We start from the raw sequence: 22,308 nt of genomic DNA on the forward strand, positions 1-22,308 counted from the left end.
AAACAGCAGAAATGTAGTTTTCACAAACAAAATAACTTAGAAAAGCAAAAGCTCAGAAAAAATTACAATATCAGCAGAGTTATTTTGAAATTGGTTTTCTAGTCTTTCCCAATAGGAGTCAGCAATTTGCTAAGACCCTTAGAAACAAACTCTTTATCCTTTGGCACCTATGATAAAGATTGTACTATTAAACTATTTTTTTCAACAAGGCCAAAACAAATTTCATAAGAAAAAGCACAGTTATATCTTCATACTAAAAATCAATTCATATATAAATTGAGGTCTTGTATACATTATAAATTCAGGTAAATTCAGGAGCCTTTATTTCTACAGAGAAGTTAAATATAGTAACAGTTTCTTTGAACATTCAGAGTATTTTTGCTTTTACATAGACGACAAACTTCCTTTGACTGATTAAATAAGAAAAAGTCAGTGCCAGAAGACCCCACTAATTTCAGTTGAGGAATATGGAAAAATCATATTCATGTTAATGGATATTCTATATTTTCATCAGCTAGAAAACATCATCCAAATAATGTGGCAAAAAAAGGATTCTTGGTGTAATGATAAGCTCTATTTTGCCTATATTTTTTCATTTTTTACCCAGACATTTAATGAAATAATACCTCAAAGTTGTATAATGCTTTACAACTGGGAAAACGCTTTCGCACATTATCACCGAAGCATTGTGTGAATGTTCACAACGGTTAGGTTACAGAGCTCACCTTTTGACAGAGTTCTAATTCGGAAACCTGAAAAATATTTACTTCTTTTAAACTGAAGTTTCTTTGCAGGCAAAGACCATTTCTTGTGTACCTTGTGCATATACTGTATCCCTGAGAGTTCATTTTAAGTCACCACATATTAAATATGCTGCCCTCAGGAATTAACTCTGCAAGAAATATGCTTTTCCTGTGTCAAGATAGTGACAGAACTCTCCCTCTTGCCTTCAGGAATAAATTTCAAGCCACATATATACAAAATTAGAGCCTATTTTAGTATACAATTAGCTTTAAACTCACTTTAAATAAATACTAAAATTAAAACAAATACACTTTTAGAGTAACATATGAAAACATGTAGAAATTCTATCTCTATTACTATATTTTTAAAGAAAGAAATCACAAACATTATGTTATTTAACCCCTACATAGCCACATAAAACAAACATTTTCTTACAAAGACATGATTATCACACCCAACAAAATTATCAATAATTCTTTGGTACTGTCTAATGCCCAGTCCATATTCAAATGTCCTCTATTGCCTTAAAAATATCTTTTATATTCAGTTTGTTAAGATTAAGATCTAAATAACATACTTGTTATATTTGCTTTTCCTAAGTCTTTAAGAAATTTTTACTATAGAAATTTTCAGACACAAAAATTAAGAAAATTGTAAAAGAAACCCCATATGCTCACCACCTAGCTTCAATAATTTTCAACATTTTGCTAATCATGTTTTATCAATTCCGTTACACACATGCCTACCTTTTTAAAAATTGAGATAAAATATACATAATATAAAATTTACCATTTTAGTCATTTTTAGGTGTACAATTCAGTGGCATGAGGTGCAGCCATCACCATCAAATTCCAGAACTTTTTCATCTTCCTAAAGAGAAAATCTTTACCCATTAAATAATAACTCCCAATCCCCTCTCCCCCATGGTAACCTCTACTCTACTTTCTGTTTCTATAAATTTGCCTGTTCTAGGGGCCTCAGATAGGTGGATTTGCCTTTTTATGTCTGGCTTATTTCATTTAGCATCATTTCTTCAAGGTTCATCCATGTTGTCGCATGTGTCAGAATTTCATTCATTTTTAAGGCTGACATACCCACACTTCAAAGTCAGGTTCAGATTTAATTGTTTTAACAAAGATACTTCATACGTGGTGCTGCGTGTTTCATATTACATCGAATCATGAGGCACAAAAATCTGGCTGTCCCACTTCAGTGATGCTAAGACTGGTCAATGAGTTTAGTCATTTACAAAATAATCCCTTCATGTTAAGATCTGCTTCACCTTTCTGTGTAATGGTTCCATCTATTGAGGATTGCTGCATGTACCTATCATTTGATTAGGAGTTGCAAAAATGGTAACCTTCCAATTCTGTTAATCCTTCCACATTCATTAGCTGCAATTCTGTAAAATGGAATTTTCCCTCATTTATTCGTGCTGCTTGGTTACCCTGAACTGATTACAGTTCATGCAGGTAAGGCAGGATAAATGCTTAATTCTTCCCATTTGTTTGCTAATTTGCAGAGTAATGGAGTTCAATATGTTTTTCTCTCTTTCTGTGTGGAAGTGCAGGGAGGACTGTTTCTCTGGGATGCGTCGTTATATACTTCTAAATTGTTACATATTTATTGCGTTTCAACCATCTCATTCATTATTTTTTGTGACACTCAAATGTTCCGTCATTGGCTATTAAGAGCCTTCATGTGGGCTCCTGCACTCTGGGGTCCCACTGCTCTTTGCATCCTGGCACAAGCCGTTCCAGACTCACTGTGTGCATTTCCTGCCCCAGGTCTAGAATCAGCCATTTCTGTAAGGAACCTTAGTTCCTTTAGTGGGAAATGCAAATGTGTCTTTTAAAACTAACTTACTTTCAATTCATTTACATGACCCCCAATATACAACCTTTTAAAACTTGACCATAAATTAAATTTGACATCAAAATTGTTGACACCATCAATTCACTGAATGCTATGTGCAGACCACTGTGTAAGAAAAATACAAAAATTAATAAGACATGCTGTTTGCTTTCCAGGGTCTCACAACTGCTGGAAGATGGTCACATCACAAGTAGCTACTTCAATATAAGGCTGACTGTGACAACAACCTAAAGAAACTACAAAATCTGGATAAAATCCAAACTTCTTAGCCCTGATGCCCTTTATGACCTGGTGCCTACCTCAATCTTATCTCTCTCATTCATTCATTCATTCATTCATTCATTCATTCATTCTAAAAAGGCTTATGGCAGCCTCTATGTGCCAGTGACCAAGTCCCTACCCTTAAGGAGCACACTGCATAATAGGACAACACATAAACAAATAAGCAATCGTAATACAGACTGGCAAGTGTTAAGTGACGTATAAACACAGGATGTTATGGAAGAGCCCCACTTAACTTAGTTTTGAGAAATTATTTTTAGAGAAAGGGATAGTAAGCTAAGACTTGCTGAGCTGAAGTTAATTCATGAAGGGGAAGAGAAGTAGAGAATAGGGTTCTTGAATAAGGGCCATCATGTTAGGGCCCAGGGGAAAAATAAACAGGGAGCTTTCTGAGAACTGTGAGTTCACTTGGGCCGGGAGTGTAAGGCAGGAGTGGGGAGGACACAATAGTTGAGAATGGAAAAAATGAAAAGACATGAGGAAGACCTGTGTAAGCTGTTAAAGAGTTTACAACCTCCTCCTAAGGGATAGTGAAGCCATTCAAAAGCTGTGAGGGAGGACTTACATGATCCGACCCCGTGCTTCTCGAAGAGTCCTCTGCTGTAATGGAGAAAGGGCTAGAGAGGGCCAAAAGTGAAGGCGGGGCCAGCTAGGGAAACTCTGTAGGAGCCCAGGCAGGCCCTGAATGTGTGACAGTGGAAACAAGTGGCCGTTACTCAGATATACTAAAGCACAGTAAATCATGTGGTGATGGGCTGGGTGTGGGGGATGGTGAAGGGGAGAGAAGGTACAGAGGTAACATCCAGAACTCTGGCTTAGGAAATCTGGGGATAATAACATCATGCCCGGTGTTAGGAAACAGGAGATTAGGTCCCCATTAGGGAAGATGATTTCTGTTTTCCTGTTGCATAGAGTATGCTGACTTTAAGGAACCTACAAGAGGTGATGTCCAGTGGGTAATAGTGTTTGCAGACCTAAAATTCAGGGCAGAGAGCTGCGATAGAGGTTCAATGTGATGGTCAGTGACACACAGAGTTAGGAGAGGCACCGAGGAGAGAACACTCCTCCATGGAACTCTAGCATATCCTCACTCCTTACCTGTGTGGCTTTGACCAGTGGCAAGACTGAACTCACTACCATATAGGGGATCTTGTAAAAGAGTAGCTTTCTGAGAGAAGAAAGTGGAGATAGTTAGAATTTTTGTTTACTGAAATTCAATTCCCCCTAGTTTTAGTCATTATCATAGATCTGTTCTTTAATGCCTTCGGTAGTACATGACTTATTTATATAATTCATTCCAGTGTTTGATAATACCACAGGGATTTTTTCCCCTTATATAATTTTTAAAAAGTTTTAAAAATAATAATTGCTTATTATAAAATAAAAGTATCTATCACACTCAAACAGTATAGAAATGTATAAAGTAAAAGTTCCCAGTCTCTCCCTACTCCTTCTATCCCACTACTCAAAGTACCTTGCTATTACCAGTCTGGTTTATATCCTTCCAGGCATATAAAAACATACTAATTACAACATATATGTTTATAGCATAGAAATATTAGGTATATTTTTATAACATATTTAACACTAGCTAAATCATATCATATACTATGGAACTTTTTTTCACTTACTACATGGAAGACAGTTTTGTGTGTCTGTGTATATAGAATTATTTCAATCTTTTCAATGATTTCCTAGTATTCTGTAGCATACCAGTAGTTATCCAATAATTTAACTATTCCCCCATTAACAAGATTATTTTTTCCACAAAGCTTTAGTATTGCCATTTCCCATTCATCCTGGGTCCTCAAAACAACAGGCCATATAGTATTCAGCAAGTTCTCTAAATAATCTTTTATTTATGTAGAGGCTTAACAGATTATTTCAGAAGACATTCTGAAATGTTGCTGATTTACTATTCTAATCAAGCTCACCTCATACCTTATTCCTTAACAGAGTAGGGTGGTAGGTGAGTTGGGGGAGGAATATGTGCTTTTTCTTACTACTTTGTCATTGCTCTAAGTTAGGGGAAATGCCTGTTTTTCCCTCTCCAAACATTTATGCTTACCTTAAATCTAAAATTTTAAAATTTGGAGATATCCCTTAGTTCTTTAGCTTTCTAATAGTGATCTTCACAACATATAAAAGGCAAAGAATTGCCACATTTCATCTTTGTAGAATTTGAGATGCTAAACAACCTAGAGGTAATTATTTTTGGTGAAAGTTACAAATAAAATTGGTTAATGAAGGAGACTCAACTCTTTGGAAACCCTTAAAATCCACATGAGTGTTTGTTTCTAATTGGATAATTTAGGTTAATTTTAACTGAAAATGTAGGGAGAGTTAAAATGTCCAATTCCTTTTCCCAGGAGCACTTCCCTGCCTCAACATGGAAGATCATTCTAGATCTCAAGGCACAAGAGATTGGTTAACTCAGATAAATGTAACCAATTTGATTTTTTTTTTCCGAATTCCTAAAACTTAAGAAGATATCACTAAAACTAACCAGAAGAGACCAGCCTGGTGAAAAAAACCCAAGATATTGAATTAATACCTTATTCTTACAAAAATGAATGCTAACCCAACTTGTCATTTATATAGGAAATATTTGTTTACTCATTTTCCATCTTTCAAATTTAGAACATTATTTTTAATATTATATTACAGTATCCACCAAGTAATAAACCTACACCCACATCTATTTTAGAAATCGCAGGAAGAAAAAAAAATCAGACTGGGTTTAAATCCCAGCTCTAGACTATTTGTGCAAACTTGCATATACACTTTAAGTTCTCAGTGCCTTAATTTCCTTTTCTGTAAAATGAGAACATCAGTCTTACCTCATAGGTTTGCTCTGCAGATCAAATGAGTTAATATACAGAAAGCATCAAGCGTGGGTGCGAACGTGGCCTCAAATGACTATACCCAAGAAGCAGCCCAAAACTGTGGGGCCTACCCTACCCAACCTGGGCATGGTTACTCCCAGCAGAGCAATCAGCCCTATGAAGAGCAGAGTTATCGTGGCTACAGCCAGTCAGGGAACATTCAGGCTATGGCCAGAGCATCTGTGGTTCTTAGGGACAGACCCAGAACAGCTATAACACTCAGTCAGCTCCCCAGGGACATGGCTCAACTGCCGGCTATGGCAGTGGCCAGAGTTCTCAGTCATCTTATGGGCAGCAGTCCTATCTTGGCTAGCTGTGGCCAACAGCCAGCTCCTAGCAGCACTTCGGGAGGATATGGTAGCAGTTCTCACAGAGCGGCAAATATGGGCCGTCCAGATGGGGACTGTGGTCAGCAGCCTGGCTCCGGCAGACAGCGCTGGGCAGAAGCAAAGCCCCTGCCGTGCTCCTCAGGGCTACAGACAGCAGAACCAGTACAACAGTAGCCGTGGCGGTGGCGGGGTGGGTGGTGGAGGTAACTGTGGCCAAGATCGGTCCCCCAGGAGCGGTGGCGGCAGCGGCGGCGGTTATGGCAATCAGGACCAGGTGGCGGCAGGGGCTGCAGGGGAGGCCAGAAGGAATGCGGGGGACGAGGCCAGGGCTGTGGTGGTGGTGACAACCACCGCAGAGGTGGCTATGAGCCCAGAGATCACGGAGGTGGCCATGGAGGCAGAGGTGCCATGGGTGGAAGGGATGGTAGTGGCTTCAAATATACTTGGTGGCCCTTGGGACCAGGAATCACATCATGACTCTGAACAGGATAATTCAGACAACAGCTTCATCTTCATGCAAGGCCTTGGCCAGAATGTTACAATTGAGCCTGTGGGCGACTTCAAGCAGATTGGTCGGTAGTTATGCATTATTACTAAGGCATAAAAACAGGACAATCTGTACACAGACAGGGAAATGGGCAGGCTGAAGGGAGAGGCAGCGGTATCATTTGATGACTCACCTTCTGCTAAAGCCGGCATTGACTGGTTCGAGGATGAAGAATTCCCTAGGAATACTACCAAAGCCGTATCTACCACTTGGCGAGCACATTTCAGTCGGGGTGGTGGCAATGGCCGTGGAAGCTGAGGGCAAGGAGAGCCCATGGGCCGTGGAGTTTGTGAAGGTGGTAGCAGTGGTGGCGCTGGCTGGGGAGGACTCCCCAGTGGAGGTGGTGGCGGTGGGGGACTGCAGCAAGCTGGGGACTGGACGTGTCCTTGTCCTGCATGTGAGACCATGAACTTCTCTTGGAGGAATAAATGCAACCACTCTAAGGACCCTAAACCAGATGGCCCAGGAGGCCCTCATATGGGGCGTAGCTATGGAGATGACCGTCGTGGTGGCTGAGGACACTATGATTAGGGTGGCTACTGAAGCAGAGGCAGGGACTGTGGGGGCTTCCAAGGGGCCTGGGGTGGTAGGGAGAGAGGTGGCTTTGGCCCTGGCATGATGGGTGACCACAGACGGGAACGCAGGGAGAGGCCATATTGGCCTGCCTCCTGAGGTTCTGCAACAGCTCTTCTTCCATACCCGGTGTTACCCTCATTATTTTGTAACCTTCCAACTCCCGATCATACTTGGGTTTTTTGCTTTGGACTGTATAATTGTAACCATATCTCTGGTTCCCATTCAAAACCATCATTTTAGTTAAAAAAAAAAGAAAGAAAGCATCAGAACAGCTCCTACTAGGTAATAACAATACATGTTAATTACTGTTATAGTTTTTATTATCAGAAGGACTATGAGTTGGTCTTTCTGACTTGCCCCAACCATGCCTCTGCTGCAGAATTAAAAAGCCATATTTAAAACTAAGAGTGAATCAGTTCAGGGAAGTACAAACAATTACTTTGAAATATTTCGATAGATGTTTTAAAGTCAATTAAGTTTTGGTTTTTCCGTTAGAACATGTGAGGCCTTCTTTTAATAGACAAGGGTTTTCCTTCTATGATTCATTTACATTCTTAATTTGGAGAAAGCTGTTTAAAATTTTAAAGAGAAATTTTAAATATTTAACTATTTCATTTAAACATTAAACATTATAACTGTGCTATGAGAAAAAAATAGAGCTGTCTTAACAATCTTTCACAATTTTTAGCCACTTATAAACCCCCCCTGCTTCCTAGCTTCTTCAAAGTCAAAACGGCCTTTCATATTTCTTAATATTCTTATGTTAAAAGGTCAATAATAAAAATTACGTATCACTGAAGATAACTGAAAAGGATCATATTACTTTTTGAATAAATTACTTACCTTTAAACTGAGCTTGGTGTAATAAAAAAGATCCCTAAATGGGAGTTCTGACTCTGCCCCTAAACTTGAATAAGTCACTTAAAATAATTGTACTTCAGTTTCCTCATTTAAAAGTGACATAGACAAAGTGGTTTCTATAAAACTATCTGATCCTAGACCTGGCTGGTGTGGCTTAGTGGACTGAGCACCAGCCTGTAAACCAAAGGGTTGCCGGTTCAATTCCCAGCCAGGGCACATGCCTGCGTTGCAGGCTGAGTCCCCAGTAGGGGGTGTGTGAGAGACAACCACACATTGATGTTTCTCTCCCTCTTTTTCTCCCTCTCTTCCCCTCTGTCTAAAAATAAATAAAATTTAAAAAAACACACAACCATCTGATCCTATAGTAATGACTCCCATTAACCTGCTTTCAGTAGCACAGTGAAGAAATACAGAAACATGCTGACAATGTTGAACTTTATCTGAGCTCTGTGCTGAGAGCGGAAATGGTTGAGAAATCACCCCAGCTAACTGCAAAAGCCCACCCTGCTCACAAATATCCCTAGATAAGGCCTGTCTCCTTCCTCCTGATTCTCTTGAGACTCCCTGATGACTCCCTTATTTACCTGCTCTATAAAACCCAGGTCTCTCTCTCCTTTTATTTAGGACAGACGCTTCTCATTAATGAGCATTTTCCCTATTGCAATAACTGAAAAAAACCATTTCCTTAATTGTACAGGGGCATTTTGTCTTTCACAGTATTATTAAATTCCAAGGCTAAATTTCCAGAATGGGAAGGTAGAGCAAGGACGGCTACCCTAAAAAACAATACTCAAGTCAAGGTTAACTCATGAGGACACTTACTATAATATAATTGTTCCATGAACTTTTTATGTACAGAAATATTGATGACGTTGTGGAAATAATGTACAAATGAAGTTCTGATTCTTTTTTTCTCCAGGTTTGGGTTGCTTTGTAAAGGGAAGGCCAGGGCGGAATTTCCTAAGTAAAACTCATTTCCGTTCCCATTTCACTTGAAAGGGATTTCTCGTAGACAGCCTTTGTGATCTGGAAGTCCCAGGGGTTCTTTTGTGTTGCGCAATGTGGCACGCTGACAGCCTTGTCAGTGGCTGATGTGGACTGGCAGCTCCTCCTGGAGGGCGCAGTTAAGGGTCAAGAGGCACTTAGGCCTTGAACGGACAGGTCTGAAGGAGGACAGAGTCGAGTCGCTGGACAGAAAATTTGGGATTAGCAGCATCCCATAACTGAAAGGTTGCAGTTTCAATTCTGTTGGTGCTTCCTGTTGGGCAGAAGTTAGCATTAAATGTGATATTCATAATTTAATAGGAAGGAACACAGAGAAACCAGTGGCCCAACTGGAGCAGTTTAAGACTCTGAAAGTAAATGTTTTCAAGGAATACTTGTTAAGAGAAGGGAGTAATTTAATCTCGCTTGCCCTGACCTAGGGGAGATATGACACAATTCTGCAGTATGCTTTTCTGCTTTCAGTAATAAAATTCTACTCAACATCATTTAAAGAAACATGTTTTATATCTAAAGTATTGTACCTGTCCTTCATGAAGCCCAGTATTTCCATTGAAAGGACTTTTCATTCTAGTTCCAAAACCTGATTTTACTACTTTCATTGTGCGTTTCTAATGGATCCTATAAAGAAAAAAACAATTCATATGGAGATATGAAGAGAGATTTTTTTATGGTGTTTGGATTCATCTGTTGCTGATACTCTTCTGATATTTCCAATAGCATCCCAAAAGCCTCAGTACTTTTTTCAGAATCAGTCTTTTACCTTCCCTCTTCTCTCCCACTCACCACAACCCATTTCTATTCTGAAGCACAAGGAAGCAACTTGTAGAGGCTTCGAAGCTGCTGAGTATGATGAGCTCTGAGCCCCAATCCCAGCTGTGCCACTCAGTGGTTATGTGACTGGTTGACCTAAGCCTCAATTTCCTAATTTTAAAATAGGAACAATAACAGCACCAATCTCATATAGCTTCTGTGAGAATTAAATAAGAAAATATGCATTCAATATGTTTGTAACACTGGAAACAGTAAGTGCTAGCTGTTATTATCCTATATTGCCCTCGTTTGCTGGTTTATCATTTTATATTACCATATTTTTTAAAAAATATTTTATTTATTTATTTTTAGAGAGAGGGGAAGGGAAGGAGAAAGAGAGGGAGAGAAACATCAATGTGTGATTGCCTCTTGCACAATCCCCACTAGGGAGCTGGCCCACAACGCAGGCATATGCCCTGACTAGGAACTGAAACGGCAACACTTTGGTTCGCAGGCTGACACTCAATCCACTGAGCCGCACCAGCCAGGGCATATTACAGTATTTTTGTCTCCCTCATACAAGGTTGTAACTGCCATGTAAATGGAAAGCCATTTACTTTTCATTAGTTCCTAAATTAATTTTAAACAGGTATAAAATTCATTCATTGTCTGTACAGTGCTATGAACTGTGCCGAGTTCCAACCATCAGTTCCCTCCCCCACTGATTTTGCATGTGCACAGTTGCACACACACACACACAAGTCACTCGAGTTCCACCCCCTTTAGCAGCCATAATTATCTTACATTATCCTATTTCTTCATAGGATTCTGTCATATACCAGTGTTATAAAAGTATCTCAGAACATAAGATGCTCACACTAGGATTTTCAGTTAAATGAATACGAGTAGTCCTGAAATAGATGATAAACATCCAATTTTCTTTAAAGTGAGTTTTTCTATTCTTGAAGATAGTATTTTCTAAATTTTTCTCCATGGAAATTGAAGAGAGCTAAATAACCAGTGGGTAGCTTATGTTGGTAATGTTATGAAAATATGTTACAATGTTCATGTTAGGCACAACATGTTTCATGTGACAACTTAACAAAATGATTTTAGGTAGTTACAGAAAGTCTCTCTTAAATGGACTGTTATTTACTCAGTTGTATGAAAAATCTATTGTTTTGGAGATTTTAAAAGGGTTTCTGAAAAGGATTACCTTTTTGGCAGCGTAAAAGAAAATGCCATGGTCATTATAGCCTCACTAGTTAAATAAGCCAACTCATAAAACCAAACTGTATCCTTCATTTGAAATTCGTCAATACCCTCCATTACTAGTCTGATTAAAGAGTAATTCTTTAATAAGCAAGAATTCTAGAACCTTGAATTTGCATGTGTCGACTTCATATTTATAGAACAAAGTTGCTAAAAGTCAAGTGTTTTTCTAATGAGCTGATTATGTATCTCTAGGGGAAAAAAAGCCACAAAGGAGAAAAAGATGAGAGAAATGGGAAAGAAAACTCCAAAACCAAAAGTATGCACCAGTCATCTTTCTCCTTTTCCCCTCTGCATCAAAGATAGTTATACTCCTTCAGGCTGTAAATGTCAGGTTAAAAGTCACAGTCCAAAAAAGCAGAACTGAACAGCTTCAGAAAAACCTGTTAGGTGCAAATGCAGCTAAGAATAAAAAATACATGTATGCTAGCATACTGACTCTATCAAGAAAAATGGTGAATTAGAAAAAAATTATTATTTAAGAAATTCTTAAAAAGGATAAGAAAGAAGTTCACTAATGTTGAAAATGGAGAGTTTAGTTTCATGGAGAGCTAAAAAACCTATCAGGTTGAAATAAATAATCAGATTAATATGTTGAAATATGAGAAAAAAGCAGAATAGAGAACAATGATTCATAAGAAGTCATATTGACCTAGATCTCAAGATCTAGGATTTGAGCTCTCCTAATAAAAAATCCCCCATGAAGATACTACTAAAGCAGAACTGGTAAAATATAAGCAACTCTATATGGAAGAATTCAAAGTCAGGAAATAATTCTTAGATATCTAAGCATAACTGAGAGGCTCATGAAGACCAGTACCAGACTCTCCATGGTCATATGACATAAAATCACATAACATAACACTCAAATGTCCCAGATGCATTCTAAAATTTCTTGACATTTGAAGAGCTCCCCCCCAAAATCAATATCTTATAAAGAAAAAGATAATTAAGCCCTGGCGGTGTGGCTCAGTTGGTTGGAGCAGCATCCCATAACTGAAAGGTTGCAGGTTCAATTCCCAGTCAGGGCACGTACCTAGACTGTGGTTTTGGTCTCCAGTCCTAGCATGTGCAACCCCTGGTCCGGCTGCATGTGGTCCCCGGTCCGGGCATGTACAGGAGGCAACCAACAGATGTTTCTCTCTCACATCATTGTTTCTTTCTCTCCCATCCTCTCTCTCTAAAAAGCAATGAAAGAAAAAAATGTCCTCCAATGAGGATTTAAAAAAAAAAAGACAATTAACAGATATCAATACTGAGATAACAAAGATTTGGGATTATCAGACAAAGACTTAAGGTAACCGTTATAATCATGCTTCAACAAATAAGAGGGAACCCCTTTGAAACAAATGGAAAGATAGTCTTGGCAGAGAAATAAAAGATATAAAAAGGGGTCAAATGGAGATTTTAGGAGGGAAAAATACAGTTCTATAACCAAAAATTTTAAAATTCACTAAATAGTCTCAGTAAGCAGCATAGAGATGTCAAAGGATAAGAATCATTGAATTTGAGGACTGATGAATAGAAATTATCCAATCTGTACAACACAATGAAGATTGAAGAAAAAATTAATAGACTATCAGGAAACTATGTGAAACTATGAAAATGTCTAATATTCATGTCTTCAAAGCCCTAGCATGAGAGAAGAAACAGTGTAGTACATAAAAATATTTTAAGACATAATGGCTGCTAACTCTCCAAATTGGGCAAAAGACGTAAACTTATATTTTCTAGAAACTCAATGAATCCCAAACAGATAAACTCAAAGAATCCCATATTAGCCACATCAAAATCAGACTGCTGAAAATAATAAAAACAATTCAGTTACTTAGAATCAAATGAAAATACATGTCAAAATACACGTGACTTAACTACAACATATTTTAGAGGAAAATTTATAGCTGTTGTTGACTCTGGGCCTTGTTTAAATTCTACTACCCCAATGCTCAACAAATATTTTTGTATTTTTATAAATGTATAGTTAATAATGAATATTTCTGAGTAATGATAAACTATGAACTATATGCAAGAAAATATATCTATTTAATGTTTTCAGAGTCAATTTTGAGACCAAACCAGTTTATTATATCAGCAGCTGTTGGAGGCCTTGAATCCTTGTTCCTGAGTTCCTAACCATTCTGGATTTGTATTAGTTACACAGAAAATTTATCACATGAACACAGGGCCCGATCCTCTAAAGAACAAATGCGTAAGAAATTCTTAGAAAATTAATACATATGGTACCTTATGCCAAGTTAATGCATAACAATACCTAGATTTTTTAAGTACTATAGTGTTATTAGTAAGATTAGAATAGAGGGAAGTTATTCTGTCCCAAGGCTTGAGCAAGGATTCTGAGGATGCCAAATAGATTACTGCTCAGTGACTGACTTTGGCTGACTTCCTGAAAACCAGCAGTAACAAAAGAGCTAAGTCTTAGTAAGGACTCAGTAAGTGCCACACACAGTTTAAGCACTTTACATGTACATTATTTAGCCCTTACATACCATCCCTGAGGGATAGGCAGTATCCTGAGCCCCATCCTACCCATGAGAAGGGAAGCCTGGGAAGATTAAATAGCCCAAGGCTAAGTCAGAATGTGAAGTCAGCCAGTGTGGCTACCAAGCCTGCATGTTTATCTACTATACAGAGAGAAATAATACAACTCCCTTTTGCTGCTTTCTACCAAGAAATGGTTCTTCTTAGAAAAAAAATATAAGATTTACCTTCTTGGTTGTTTTTTTCCTTCTGTTTTGCTAATGATGTACAATTGTTAACACAATCTTATTGCATAAGGATGCCAAGCTGGTCAACTCTACTTCTGTGTATTAAACAGTTGCGTTTCTCCAGAAGTTTGTTCCTCTACATGCCATGCCCTGGGATGAGAAAATCTGCTTTTAAATTTTCATTAGCAAAATCCATCAGTCGAGGCTATGTATAGATGTAAACAGATCAAAATCCACCCTGAGGGGTATGGGCCTAGAGCTAAGCATTGTCACTATTTCTTTTCCTCTTGGGTTATTCAAGATTGTTACCCAACAGCAATTGGGGCCCTGTTGCCCACAGCCACCCCCTAGGCAAAATTCCAGAGGGAAAGTTTTGCTGATAAAGGACAGGTGTCTTTGCTCAAAAGCTTCACAATTTGGGAAGAACGGCAGGTTTCTGCCTCAGAGGTCGTCCCCTCTACAACACCCAAAGAAGAATAACCCTGCCACTTTCTGCCAGGCCAGCCCAATCCTAGGCTGTGCCTGGAGTTCCTTTCCATCCAAAATACCATCTGTTGGGAAATGCAGGCAGCTGCAGCACGATCATCCAAGCATCCTCAGGAAGAGAGCCCTGGAGCCTGAGCCAGCCAGTCCAGGAGCCAGAGAGCCTGAGCCAGCTGCCCGAAAGCCCTGCTTTTATTTCAAATATCCTTGCCCATAATTCCATTTGCTCTGGACGTACTCAGTTTTCTCAGTCAATCCTATCTCCTACAGTCCCTTCCTGTTTCTCCCCAGTGATCTGATCAGATCGCTCTGTATCAAGATGAACTTAATTAAATTTATATGAATCTTACTCTGTGCTAGCACTGTAAAAATATTCTATTTACTTTGATCTTCCTCTATGCTTTTTTACACTTGCAAGCAATAAGCAATCTTTTTTTCCCCCTAGCTCTAGGGAACTCTTAAATAGATCACAATATACTTTTGCTAAAAGAACATTTTGGTGAGATATTTACTTGAGTGTTCTCTTGTAAAATGCATATCAGTACCCACTAATGAAAAGCTTCACTTAAATGTAGAGAAACCTAGAGAGAATTTCATTATCAGAGATCACTAGTCTGTTTTCTATCCCTTTGGCATAAAAAGACCTGTTGTTTACTATTACCCTGAAAAGTAATCATACTTGTATAAGTCTGATGTTCCAAGATAACTATATCCTTCTTATGACCTGCAGCTTTTCATATTTAGGCCTAAAACATTATACCTCAAAGTTGTTTCAAAGCTGTATACACGATACCACACTTTAGTCCTCTAGTCCAATTAGTGTCTTCTATCCTAGCATGTTTTTCGTTTATACTTTTGACTTAGATGTTTAATTATGGAAATGACAGTGCTAGAAGCTATGAGATAATGCACCTAGCTCCCTTCTCACCCCTCCTTTTTGGAAATTATTCCTCCCTTCCACATAGGGAGGACACTGAAGCTGACATGTTTTTAAACCCTGACCTATTGTCTATGGGGCATATTTTTCAGCAATGACTCATTTATTCAAGCTGGGCATCAGACACTTGCCCAGGATTTTTAAATTTGATTGAAGAAAGTGTGTGAGTTAGCCTTCGTGGTGGTGGGAGCTGTAAAAAGTGAATTTAAGACAGTTGGTGACTTTGTTTGCCAGGCCATGGAGCACGTTGTATTCAGTGAGAGCAAATGAAGCTGATCCACAGACATCAAAGAGACAGAGACAAAGTTCGAGCTATGCCTAATCCCAGCTTCATTCTTACCGTTCCTACATTCCTATGATACAGTTTCTAACTTGCTGATTTTGCTCACCATTGTATATCTAAAATCAAACACAGAGCCCAGCAAGCAGAACATGACAGATTAAATAGATCAATCTACATTTGTATCTATATTTATGTCTACATCTACAGGAGTGGGCAAAAGTAGGCTTACAGTTGTATGTGAAACACAGAGTTTATTCTTGTATTATTATTTATTCTTACATTAAACATTTTTCCATTTGAACAACTGTAAAGTTACTTTTGCCCACCTCTGTATATAAATCTGTTGAATGAATGTTGAATTACATGTGTGACCCCTAATAATTCCAATAAATTCCCTTTTTAACCTAAGTCAGGCTTATTCCACAATAACCTAAAATAATTACTGCAAAATCAATTAGCAATCTCTTTTATTTTTCTAAATTGGAATAAAAGAATGAGACTATCAGAGTTTTGTAGAAAAATTATATGTCAAATTATATGGTATTATATGTCAAAATGTGCAATAAAGATATTGAGTCAGAGAGCATGTGGATGGCTATCACTAGCATTGCCTTCATCTCAATATTTCCAGATACAAAGGCCATGTTTGGAACTTAGTGGTCTGTGACAGCAAGACTGAGACTCTTCCTGGCAGAAGCCAATACTTTATAGCACTCAGGACAACAATGAAGTGCATCAACCCTTTCAAAACATGGTCTGTTATTACATGGATTTAGATCAAATTATGTTCCCCAAAGACTATAGAATGCAAGTCAGGCTAGGTTGTAAAGAACATGATGAGTCAAGAACAAATATTGAGCACTGGCTGTGTGTCAGAAACTGGGCCAACACTAGAAATACATCAGTGTACAAGACTACCAAAGTCCCTGCCCTCAGGGAGCTTACATCCTAGTGGGAAGACAGGCAATAAACATGTAATTATAGTTCACGAAAGTGCTAAAGAAAACTCGTCGGAGGGTAGTGTGCTACAGACTGGATGATCAGGTAAGACCTCTCTGAGTTGTGGGTATTCAAGCTAAAGCCTGAAGGATGAGAAAGGCTGAGCCATGTTAAGAGGGGAAAGGAAGTGCAAAGGAGCTGAGTGGGGAAAAGCTTGAGGTGCTCTCGCCAGCGTGGTGAGCAAGGGGTGAAGTGACCCGAGACGTAGCTGGAGATGTATGTAAGCCTAGGCCACATCTAGCAGGGTTGTCTAGACATGTAAAAAGTTTTATTTTTCTGTGCAGTGCGATACCCTTGAAAGATTTTAAGCACTTTGGCTTTAAAATAGATAATGGATTCATGAGGAGGCAAAGAGACACTGTCTTAGCCTGTGAGAGCTACTATAACAAACGCCACAGGCTTATAAACAATGGAAAACATAGTGCTCATAGTTGTAGAGGCTGGGAAGTCCAAGATCAGGGCACTCTGGCTGCCTTCTGGTGAGGACCCTCTTCTGGTTCGTAGTCAGTGTCTTCTCAGTGTGTCCTCACATGGTGGAAGGGGTGAGTTCTCTCTCAGGAACCTCTTTTATAAGGCACTAATGCCACTCATGATTAGAGCTCCTTCCAGAAGCCGCACCTCCTAATACCATTACTGTGGTGCATTAGACTTTCAGCATATGAATCTGGGAGGTACACAGACATTCAGACCACAGCAGGTACTGAGAATGGAGGCAGGGAGGATAGTTAGAAGTATTGCAGGCTCAGGTGAGAGAGGACGGTGCCTTGTACTGGGACTGGCAGTGGAGACAGAAAAAAGTTGATGGATTAGAGATATACTGTGGGCGTAGAACTCGGGAGTCTCAATAATACAGGAGTAAATTAACTCCCAAGCCCAGGAATTCCCACACCTTGGTAGCTTGCTAACAGAAGCATCTAGAGAGCTACCAAACCAGACTACTGAGTCCCATCCCTAAAGTTTAGGATTGGTAGTCAAAGTAGAGCTAAGGAGTCTGAACTTTCTATGAGCCCTTGAAAAATTCCGATACAAGGACAGGCTTGGAAAAAAACATGAATTTTTGCCACTATTTCAGGTTGGCTTTATTCCCAAACTCCAGATGTTTTGGGTTGTCTCCTCACATAGTCAGCCAGCGTGCTGCTAAAAGCACAAACTAATCTCAAAGCAGTAACAATACATTCGGAAGTAGCAACTGTGTTCCAGATTCTGGTTTATTCCAGCAAGGTCAAGCCCCATAGCCAATCTAACCTCAAACAGCAGGAGTGCTTGGGAAATGAGCTCTCCTACTGAATTGACTCTAACCTTGTTTTGGATACTTTACTTGGTTAGGAAAGTTTTCTAAAAGTGTTATGGTTTTATCTTTTTGTAAAAGGCAGCATAGTAGACATACATGAATCTTTGATCTTTGGAGTCCTTCTGAGCCTCAGGGTTATCTTCATATCATAATCTGGAGCTGGAGCTGGTAGCTTGAATTGGCCTAAAACAGCAGGCTTCCAAAGGCAGAGGCTCAGGGGAGGGGGCTTTTGTGCTTCTCACTCCCTAGGAGCTCCAATAACAGCCACGCACCCCCACCCTGAGCAAGCCACCACGAATAAATATATATGCACACTACATAGAAACAGTGCCTTTGTGCCTACCAGAGGAAAAAGAGCTTGAAGTCACTCCAAATAAGCATACAAAAGTCTAAGTAAATGAGTCCCCTGGTTGCCCCTTTTGCTACCATCTTTAATGGAAATTCTGGAGCCCTCACTGGTCCCAGGAAGGATCTGATACCAGTCCAAATCCTTTTCCATATATACTGGTATAAGCTTAAAATTCTACTAGATTTCACCTACTTCAGGCCTAGATGGAATAACAAGGACTAGATGTACCTCCCACCCAAAACAACCAAGAACTAGAAAAATATATGAAAAAAAAACAAAACCCCAGCTTTTAAGGCACTGAACATCATCAGATAACTTAAGAGAGTTGAGTTCTGAGAGGTGGGAAAAAGGTAAGAACCACCATTGCCCCAGTTTACTGACTTAAAAAGCTTCCAGGCCATGGTGCAGGAAGGAGGCGATAAGGGATGGATTATGCGAAGGTTTCATTGGTGTACACGTATGAAAAAAATGTATCGAATTGTGTACTTTAAATATTGCAGTTTATTGTGTGTGAATTATACCTTTAAAAAAAAGCTGTTAAAACAAAATTCTACTAATAGAGCTTTCCTTGAGCTTCTGGCTTTGACGCCTGTTAAAATGGAAATACCAGGGAAGGGGGGACCAATTTAAATTTGTGTTATTAAGTTATCACACTGTGGTGTCAATAAAAACCCAAGTGCAGAATTTTATAGGGAGAACAAGGATGCTTACTAGGGAAGGCAAGAGAGAGGGCTGCACAGAGAAGGGAGAAAGAGCTCAGGATTGGGAACTGCAAAGAAACTTTACAAGGGTGCTGTCACCTTGAAACAGCAGGGGTGGTTTTGCTGGAAACGTGTGGTGCTATGTTTTAGTTACCACAATAATGGGGAGCATTCCTGGCATTTAATGGGCAACAGCCAGAGAATTTCAAGTGCCAAAGTGTGCGGGACTGTTCTTCACCACAAGGAATAGCCCCACACAGAACGCCAATAGCACCCCATCGAGGAACCGCAGAGGAACCAATCCGGTTATACTGGCTGCTGCTCCCTCCCCAGTCCCTGCATTACAGAGGGGTCTTTGGTGTGGATTCTGGGCTGTATATGGTTTGCAATGCAAAACAGAACACTTACCAGTCAACCCTGTCTCAGCCAGTAAGTGTTTTCCCATGTTTCAGCTTCAAATGTAATCAGACCTCCAAAGCCTTGAAAACCCAGACAGTAACACAGAGACCATTTTTAAAAGCTAATTCCTTAAACTCTAAAAACCTTTTAAAAAATTAGTTCGTGTAACCTATCTTGTCCAGAATAGTTGGTTGTAAAGTTAAAATTCTGTAAAGCATCTCCCGGTGATGTGTTCCCAGTAGCAAAAACAATCTTCCTAAACCCAAAAATACTTTTTGGTGAGAAAGGATGTTATAATAATGAAATTTAGGTTTAGAAGAGACCTTGCAGATCATCTTGATAAAACAGCGAGAAGGTGAGAGCAACAGAGAAAGTGCGTTGGTCAAAGGCCCCTTCTGGGCAGCCCAGGGCAGTGCACAGCGTGGCGCGCCATGGGGCTGTGAAGCTCCCCGGCTGGAGTTCACTTGTCCTGTACGGCATTTTGCAATGTCTTCCTAACTTGGCTCTTTCCCCCGTGCTGTGACCTGTCTTTCAAGGCCCAACCCACGTTAATTTCCCCATGCCTGTGTGCCGCTTGACTCACAGCTCTTACAATCCCATGCTCCCCTCCTCCTCCTAATGTCTAGATACTTAAAGTGCATAATAGAATCCTAGTTTGAGTTATGAAGCTCAGGAAACTCCTTTTTAAATTTATACTTAGACTTCTTTCCCATCGTACAGACTTAAATTTTAGCTGCCAGATGAACTTCTCCACCAGATGAGGACCTCACACTTAACCTGTTTAAACCAGCACTGGATTTGATCCCTCCTGACATCCTTACTTTCTGAAAGGCATCACCTTGCAGTCACCTCAGCTTGAAACCACAGTGGTTTCTCCCTCCATCTTTCTCATGTTTAATCAATTGCAGTCTTATAGATTCTACCTCTGAAATATCTCTGCCATCTATTCCCTTTTTCTTTATTTCCACTACCACTAACCCAATTCCGATTCCCATTACTTCCCAACAATCTTTGGTCTCTCCGTGCTTCGATCCATTTTAAGCACAACTGTCAGATTATTTCCTGTAATAGTGATTTTTATCATCTTATTCTGCTCAAAACTTCCAATAGTTGTTCTCATATCCTATGAAATGACACCTAAAACTTTCATCTGGATTTTTAAGACCCTCCAAAATATGGGCCCAATTTTACTTTCTAATTTTATATCTAGTAATCATGTTGTATTTTTAAATCACATTAGTCTGCTTACCTTTCCTGATACATATTCCATTTTTTTTCCTGCCTCATTCTTAGCTTCTACTAGTCTCTCCATCTCTATTTGCTGTGTGCTTCACCGTCATCTGGCATCTTGACTTCTTCCCAGAACTGAATATAAACCTTCCTCTCTTAACAATTCGCTCAAATTTCTTTGACAATTCGCTCAAACTCATTCATGACATATAGTATGTATACTTTGTGTTATCTTTATTTATGCAAATATCTTGTATCCTGATTAGAATCAGCTTGTCAAAGACAGGGACTATGCTTTACTTACCTTCTTATTCATCAACAGAACCAGAGCTCAATAAATGTTTTTTAATTTAATTTTAATCAATTATTTTGTGACATTTATATATTCAGTTGAAATGAGAAAAATTATAACTTTACTATTTAACTAACTGGATTTGAATTGAAAGCAAGTTCTTTCAAAACACCTTCTTCATTGTTACATATAATGAGAAAAACAGAATTTAGTCCACAGCTATTAGAGAAGAAAAAGTGTTAAAAAAAATGAACAAAATGAAATGTAAAATAAGTTTTCATTAGCAAGTTAAAAACATACTCCAAACAACCATCTCTCCTGAGAGAGGATTCATCCAGACTTTTAGGCTCTTTGCCTCTCCAAAAGAAAGAGCCATTGTTCTCTTCCTTGACTAAAAGGAAAAAAGAAAAAAGTTACTTGGTCATTAATTATATTTCAATTACAATTAATTGCATTAATTACATTTTAATTACAATTAATTCATTAGTATGAAGATGTAGTCACATGTACTGATTTGATGGGTATATATAAACTCTCACAAAAACTTACAAGTACAAAATTATAAGCTGGGCAGCATGATATAACAAAAAAAAATCTTTGGCTTTGACATTAAAGCATGTGAATTCAAGTTCAGTACACTTTACAAGTTACTTTATTGCTCTGGTCTCAGTGTATTCAGTGGAAATGAGGATGGTAATTCTGTGAATGAAAATGAGATAATGTGTTTAAACACGACTGGGGATACCTGGCAGAGTAATTATGTGATAAACATTAGCTGAATTTAAAGTAAAACTCAACTCACAGAGAGCAGGCTGACAGCTCTTGGAGCCGGGTTGGGCATTTAGGGGGTGGAGGGATCAAGCAGAAAAGAAAAAGGACTCATGGAGAACAGTGAGGTGATTGCTGGGGGAGGAGGTGGGCGGAGGTGGAAGAGGGTAGAAGGGAGGTAAATGGTAATGGGAAAAATACAATTAAAATTTTTTTAAAATAAAGCTCAAAGAATCAATCATGATTTACATCAAGAAAACTGTCAGTTCCTCCCATTATGTATGCATTTTGTTTGTTTATTTGGAGGGATTAAAAAATGGTATGTAATAAGTATGTAATAAACAATCTAATAGTACCTAATAAGTGTCTAATGCAAAATCTTAAGTGTACTAGTTTGACCCATTCCTTTTTGAACTGTTCTGTGTAACTCTTGTCTCTCACTCCTGTGGGTCCAAGAGAAGCTCAAGGCACTTCTGTGCGGGGGAGAAAGAACCCTCTCACCCTGGAGGACCAAAGGTGATATCAGACGGGAGGGCATCTACAGAAAGGCAGAGGGTGCAGGCCATGACGGCTTGCACTGGTCTAGGCCTAAGAGGGTCAGCACAGCCCCCTGGATGTCTGGCATAGCTCTTCAGAATTGAGAACCACCTGGGGATTTGAGGCAAAAGGTCTCAGGATGTATAAAAAGTGTCCTTCAGGAAGCTGCAGCTGCAGGTGGTGACTG

The 22,308-nt window shown here is 39.1% G+C and overlaps 1 protein-coding gene and 1 pseudogene across 1 annotated transcript in view; one reads left to right on the top strand and one right to left on the bottom strand.

The window, feature by feature from the left end:
- Positions 1–22,308, bottom strand: part of CUNH12orf56 (chromosome unknown C12orf56 homolog) — a 71,253-nt gene that overhangs the window by 16,104 nt on the left and 32,841 nt on the right. The window contains 6 exon segments of the mRNA XM_054580229.1: positions 4,000–4,012; positions 4,015–4,069; positions 8,922–9,011; positions 9,013–9,155; positions 9,158–9,219; positions 21,117–21,207. Coding sequence (XP_054436204.1) covers positions 4,000–4,012; positions 4,015–4,069; positions 8,922–9,011; positions 9,013–9,155; positions 9,158–9,219; positions 21,117–21,207 — 454 coding nt within the window.
- LOC129075961 (RNA-binding protein FUS-like) lies at positions 5,088–7,334 on the top strand (annotated as a pseudogene).

The sequence above is a fragment of the Pteronotus mesoamericanus genome, unplaced genomic scaffold (assembly GCF_021234165.1).
Source record: "Pteronotus mesoamericanus isolate MK-2021 breed Mesoamerican mustached bat unplaced genomic scaffold, CSHL_Meso_final contig_56, whole genome shotgun sequence".
Classification (NCBI taxonomy): Eukaryota; Metazoa; Chordata; class Mammalia; order Chiroptera; family Mormoopidae; genus Pteronotus; species Pteronotus mesoamericanus.